The sequence below is a fragment of the Vitis riparia genome, chromosome 5, assembly GCF_004353265.1.
Source record: "Vitis riparia cultivar Riparia Gloire de Montpellier isolate 1030 chromosome 5, EGFV_Vit.rip_1.0, whole genome shotgun sequence".
Taxonomy (NCBI): domain Eukaryota; kingdom Viridiplantae; phylum Streptophyta; class Magnoliopsida; order Vitales; family Vitaceae; genus Vitis; species Vitis riparia.
Genome location: NC_048435.1, coordinates 17,816,643 through 17,823,498, shown reverse-complemented (window position 1 = coordinate 17,823,498; position 6,856 = coordinate 17,816,643). Strand labels below are relative to the sequence as shown.

The window sequence follows — 6,856 nt, the reverse complement described above, 5'->3', positions numbered from 1 at the left end:
ATAAGATATGTGCCTAACTTTTCAGTAGAATTGTATACATTTTATTTAATCTATTTTTAAAAAAAGAAAAAGAAAAAGAAGAAAAAAGTATGCAAGTGTAACCCAAAATACATATTTATAAGAAAAGGACTGAATCCATTATTTTTTATTCCTCAAAGAAATAAAAGATTAAAAAAATTAAGAGTGTATTTGGATAGTAATTATAGAAGTGCTTTTAATCTTTTTAACACTTGCAAATTTTACATTTTAAGTATTAAAAAGATTATAATTTTTTCATAAAATTATTACCAAATTTACTATAAAATTCTAATACTTATGAACCAAGAAAATAACAAAACAAAAAATAAAAAATAAAAAATAATTAACAAAAAATTTTATTAAATAAAGACGAGGAAAATTTAAAAAATAATACATTCCGGACAATGGAGGAAAATTTTTATAAATTTCTATTATACCTTTTTCTCCTCTATAATTGTCTCCCTTATTTTCTTTCCCTTTAAAACTTTCCAAGAATTATGTTTGGTTCCGAAAAATACTAAGGAAAAAAAAAATGTAAAGAAAAATAATTTTTGCATGTTTGATTCTCCTATAAAAAATATCAAATAAAATCAAATATAATTAAAACTAATTAAAAACTTACATATTTTTAAATTATTTAATTTTTATATCGATGAGTTAAAATAAATAAAATGAGTTTGAAGTAACAAAAAAAAATAATTTATCAACTTTTAATTTATTTTTTTATTTTCTTTCATTTTTTATTTCCTTCTACTTTTCCTTTATATTTTATTTCCCTTACATTTTCCTTCAAATTTTATAGGAACCAAACATAATAGCTATGTTTGGTTTTCAAAAAATATGAAAAAAAAAATGCGAAGGAAAAAAAAAAAAGAAAAGAAAAGTATAAAGAAATAAAAAATGAAGAAAAATAAAAACTAAGTTTAAATCAATAAATTATTTTATATACTACTTCAAATTCATTTATCCTATTTTTCATCTTCTATGTAAAGATTAAATAATTTTAAATATATATTTCTATTTAATTTTAATTATATTTGATTTTATTTCATATTTTTCATGTTAAAACAAAATATGAAAAAAGTCATTTTCTTTAATATTTTTTTTTTCTTTTCTTAGTATTTTTGGGGAACCAAACATAGCCTAAAATAATTTTAAAATTGTCACTTAAAAATTTCATCCCAATGAATTTTAGAAAAGAAATGGAAGTTTCATAATTAGAAAGAAAAAAAAAAAAACCAAACAAACCAAAACAAAAGCCCACCAAAAGTTTGCTTGGGAAACCCAGTGAATATGAGAAAAAAATCCTATGGCATCAATACTAAACTTCAATCTAAGTTCTATTTATTGATGTATATGATCAGAACTCAGTTGTTAAATAAATTTAATTCAAATAAATGAGATCAAATCACAAAGAAATAAAACCTAAATACTGAAAATAAGAACATTGTCAAGATACAAATAGCGAGAACCATGATAAAAACTAAGACTCTTTTTTATCAGCCTTAATGCTATCAAGTGATTGGAAAGGCACCAGGAAGGACCATCTAAGTGATTTTTAGAACAATCACCTATAATGCGACCCTCCACGAATCACTCAAGTGATTCTCCAAGTTTTTCGAAATGATTTTCATAAGTTTATCAAACACCTAATTCTTACAAGGAAACCCTTTCGCTTTCAAGTAATATGAGGCGTTTCTAGTTCTCTCAAGATCACTTCCAAAAGACCTCCATTTTAGAGGGATGTTTTTCAAAGTTACAGTTGTGCCTAAGCAACAGCAAACAACACCTGTATAAGAAGATATGCTTTCCAAATACATTTCATGTTCTGCTAAACATTGGTATGGGAAACAAAACCAAGAATCAAACTACCCGAAGAGAAAAAGTAAAACCATTTTGTCTGGCATGCAAAATTCTCAAAATTATATCAGTTATGATATTACCATAACCAAAAAATGACAACCCATTGAGGAATAAGAAAGAACAAGAAACCAGCTTGCACATTTAATTAGGCGGCACCAGCACTGCCCTTGCCTTTCTTCCTTTGAATCTTCTTCATATAGAACTCCAGTTCCTTTCCTTCCAGGATGTATCTGCAATTGGAATTTTGATGGGAACAATTTCAGGTAAACCAACAGACAGAGTATGAATGCAAAAAAAATATCGTGTTTCTTCTAACTCACCCATCAGCTCTGCCGCATTGACCTGGTCGGGAAGAGATGCTAGCCAACAATCTACCACTGCCAAACTGCTCTTCAATGTGAGGATCAAGTTTATGATCTTGTTGGCGCTTCTCAAGCTTGCGGAGAACATGGTTACTCTTCTTTGTTTCCTCTGTGGCACCACCTTCTCCCTCCTGCTAATACATATGAAATTCATTTATTTAAAGCAAAATATACCATAAAAAATAGACAACAGTACATCTAGTCTTGAAAGGACAAGCCCCAGCAAAATTCCAATTTTTAGGAGTAGAGGCATGTACCCAGGAAGTAAAAGGTTAGATATATTGTGCTGGAAGAGGATGAACCAATCACAGAGGTGAAACCTTGATGCTTTGACAAGAAACCAGCACAAAACAGCAAAGCCGATACAATCTCAAGAAAAATCGAAACATGCATAGGTGTGCTCATACATGTCCACATGTATTTTCTGTTTATGTCAACACAAATAGATATGCTAAATAATAGTGCTATTAGCCCCTTGCTGTGGGGGCAATCCTCGGTGGATTCACGTATCAAGCTCTGAAGAGCATCGGAATAGTTGATCTAAATGATTGATTTCAAGATCAATTTGGTGGAATCCATTGCATCATACATCAAAGCAAAAGACTGCCAAGTCAAAAATGTTTTTGATAGTTTGGGACGGAGTTTGGAATAAAGATCCATCAAGGGAGGGGCTAACTTTTGTGCAAGAGTGATGCACAAAAGGACAATGCGTTTTAAGTAAACTTGTCAACTTGTGTGCTGTCTAGACGTGGATGACGATTGAATCTGGAATAGCAAATTTTGATTGCATTGCCAAACAATATGTTCCAATTAAACAAGTATTCAGAAGATGAGTAACAGGCAGTAATGCTGCAGTTAATAGAACAAACTCAAAACTGTAGTTCCTGTAAAACAATCAACAAATCGCATTCAATCTCACGCCTCTCATGTTACTGTTAAGGACCCTAGAGAATGCCTGCTAGACATACAATGTTCTTTAAAATGTTTGCAAAAACAGAATGAATTCAATGAATATGCAAATGGTACATAACAAAGAATAAAATTTCAACAGAAGAATAAAATTTCAACAGTAATAAATTTTCAGTGAGCCAAGTTTCCACCTTCACCACGATGAATTTCCCAAAAAGAGACAAATAGCTAACATGAAGGATATATTTAACAGAAAAGATGATTGTTGTTCTCTAGATGGCAGAGAATGGAAAAGACCACTCAGAAAAACATGGATAATTATTTGAAGGAACCATGGATGAAGATAAGGGGGACTTCTAGAATGGTTAGATGATGCGACAGGGAGCCATTGTGACATTGTCAAGAGACTATGCTAAGAAATGAAAGACCAGTCTTAAAAATGCCTTACATACAGCCCCATGATAATTTAAATTAATGCCATTAAGGATATTACCGTCTCCTAAGAGGACACATGTTTTGGTTTGAACATAAGACACAAGACTTAGTGTGAGGTTCTCTCCCTTTGGGGCTAGTAGTCTCACCATCTTTCCAATGAACCACCCCGACATTCGACCCCATAAAAGAAACTGAAAAACTGTTTGTCTAGTAGGGCAACACCTAGAGGGTGTGAGTGGGTGTTTTTAAAGATCACAATATAAGAGTTCAATAAAATAACCTAAATTTAAACCTACAGATATTAGGGATAATCAAAGTAATTAAAGATCAAGCAAGAGACACAATAATTTTTACATGGAAAACCCCCACACTAACTGTGGAGATAAAAAACCATGGAGTCCAAGACCTTTAATCTACAATCCACTATATGAGATCAAAGTAGACAGATTTATCTGGTTGCTAGAACAAGAGGGACACCTACCTACACTAGAGTATGGAATGAAAGATCAAGTTGCATCTACAAGAACATTTTTACATTGAATGTGTATTGTAAGCCAAGAACTGCCTACACTAGAGTATGCAATGAAAGATTGAGTTGCATCTACAAAAACATTTTTACATTGAATGTGTATTGTAAGCCAAGAACTATGGTGACAAAGCAGACATTTTGCTCTATGAGCCATCAATTGGAGACATGAAAGTGCAATTGAAATTTACAGGAATGGTAATAAGATACTTTTACTCACTTGTCAAAAACAAAAAAAATGATATTTACAGAAAAGACAAATGTAGCTGTTACAAAAATAATAATGGGCAAATAATTGAATATGCATATATGAAAATGTAGATTTTAAGAAAGCATCTATGGTACCTCTGTAGTTTCCTTCTTAGCAGTAGTCTTCTTCTTCCTACCAATGTCTACCCCATAATGCTGAAGGTACCATTGCTTGAATGGGGCTGCATCCACCTGAACAATTGCACTTTTCACCAAGGTTTGTGTTCTGACCAGTTCATTGTTCGAGGCATTATAAACCACATCTAAGATACGCGTTTTGCGGGTGACAGCTTCACTACCCCATGAATAGTTCCCAGTGTCCAACCTGAGGGCCCTCCACTTCACATTGCCTCCCCTCACGCGAACTCGCCTCACTGTCTTGTTGCTTGATAGCTTGGTATTGGCAGGTTGACGACCAAGCTCATACCTACAAAGACCCAGAAAGAAATGATAATCAGATGCTTTAACCAAAAATTTGCCATGTAACTAAGCATATGGAAGCATGCAAAAATTAAACGCAGTCTTTTAAAATAAAAAGGTCCATCAGCAATTTTAATAATTATTTACAAAGTTGTTAAAACCTTATGACATGATACAACGATACAATACACTTTTTTTTTTGTAGAAACTAATATATATCACAATCCTTTTCTTATCTTAAACTCATCTTATGATATCCATATGATACCATATACAATATGTGATACAATGATAAAACAATACATATACCTTCAACTATGTTTAAATTTTTTAACAAAAATCAAATTCAAAATTTTCTTTATTGAAAGAATTATATTATTAACTTATTAAAATATATAGTGACATGAGAAATTGATCATAAAAAGGAGAGATGCAAAATAATTCTACATGAAAAACTACATTCTTGTCGTTAAAAATCATACTAGAAGTTAAGTAAATTTATTCTTACAATTTGGAGAATTTTTATTTGGATGTTCACATTGAAAACAATAACAATTGGTGAATAAAAACTTAATATACTAAGTTTATTTTTATAATAATAATAATAATAATAATAATATTATTATTATTAAATGATGACAAGCATGAAGAGTTGGAACTTTGGAGATGACATATTCAGACATATATATCAACATATAAGTATACATCCCTAATTAGAATTTGGAACTAAAAATCATATCTGAAAATTTAAAAAGCTTACTTTGTGTAGATTTTGTGACGGGCCTATTAATGATTCATATTTCATATGGTATATATAGTTTAATTCTTTAATTCTACTTTCTTTCATGAAATTGATCATATATTACTCTATACTTCATGCTTCCGATATATATAGCTATGTTTGCATATTTTTCATATTTATTTTTCACCATATAAAAAATTCATCTGTTTCTTCTGGTTGTTTTTCTATGCAAAAAATTTCCATTACTTTCATTTCTTGAAAATGCAAAAGCTCAACTCAACAAACCAAAGCAAAAATAGTTGCATAGGCATTGCAAAATCAAGGTCTCTAGTTTCTTGGGTACATCATCGTCAAATAAAAAAAAAAAGGACAGATGTTGTTAATGAAGTGTGAATCTGCTACTGAAGAGAAATAAATTCAGAATGACAAAAAGTTATGACACTGAATGCTGAAAGAAACAGACGCCTCTACATTAATGCACAACATAACATCCACAAGGTAAGAAATTTCTAACCTGTAAAAAACTAGCTTAGAATGCAAAAATGCAAAAATGACGTTTGGCTACCGAGAAAACCTAGGAAGAAAACCAATAAAAACACGATTAACATTCCTGGGAATCCACGGAGCCTAGTACAACTATCCAACAAAATTGAGCTCCTCATTTCATTTCCAAGACACTAAAAGAACAGAGCAAGAAGAGGTTAAAAGCACTATTTTATTTCCTTCCCTTTTCCTTCATTTTCTCAGCAAACAAACAGTGGAGGTGGGGTAATTTGTACTATCATTCGGCACAAAAAAAAAAAAAAGAAGGAAAAATACAGAGAATTTTTTTTTTACTTTCGCTTCTTCCTCCAGGCCTTCTTCTTGCCTCCAGTTGCCCGCCTCTTATGCATGGAGTCTCGTGAGATACCTACATCACGCACAGAAACCCATGTCTCAGACTGTGAGTTAGAAAGAGAAGTAGATAGAGAAGCGCAGAGAGAGAGGTATTAGGTTTACCCATGTTTACAGAGCTGCGAAGAACAGACCGCCAGCCAACAACTCTCCCTCACCTCCCGAGCGACTCTGCTTCTGGGTTTTTGACGATGAGAACGAAGTAAAACCCTAATGCATTGAGAAGGGTATTTCGGCCATTTGACATTTCCATGGGTAGGGCAGTAATTTCACTGCAATGGAATTTTGTTGATATATATTATTAATTAAAAAAATAAATTATTTTACAAAATATTTGCTATTACGCTTTCTCTTTTGAAACCTATTTGACAATTTAGGGTTTAAATTTAAAAATCAAAGGTAATGCTATCAAGTTACAAGTCGATAATATTATTGCTT

The 6,856-nt window shown here is 31.6% G+C and overlaps 1 protein-coding gene across 2 annotated transcripts; it reads right to left on the bottom strand.

Moving 5' to 3' along the window:
- Positions 1–1,720: 1,720 nt before the first annotated feature.
- Positions 1,721–6,612, bottom strand: LOC117914289 (40S ribosomal protein S8-like). Of its 2 annotated transcripts, none has more exons than XM_034829553.1 (5): positions 6,524–6,612; positions 6,362–6,434; positions 4,459–4,789; positions 2,202–2,377; positions 1,721–2,111 (listed from the first exon to the last, which is right to left on the bottom strand). In XM_034829553.1, the coding sequence occupies exons 1-5, from the start codon at positions 6,525–6,527 to the stop codon at positions 2,027–2,029; spliced, it is 669 nt and encodes a 222-aa protein (XP_034685444.1). In that variant the 5' UTR covers positions 6,528–6,612; the 3' UTR covers positions 1,721–2,026. The 2 variants fall into 2 exon arrangements, with proteins under 2 accessions (XP_034685444.1, XP_034685445.1); XM_034829554.1 differs by having other exon boundaries at positions 2,202–2,374.
- Positions 6,613–6,856: the final 244 nt, after the last annotated feature.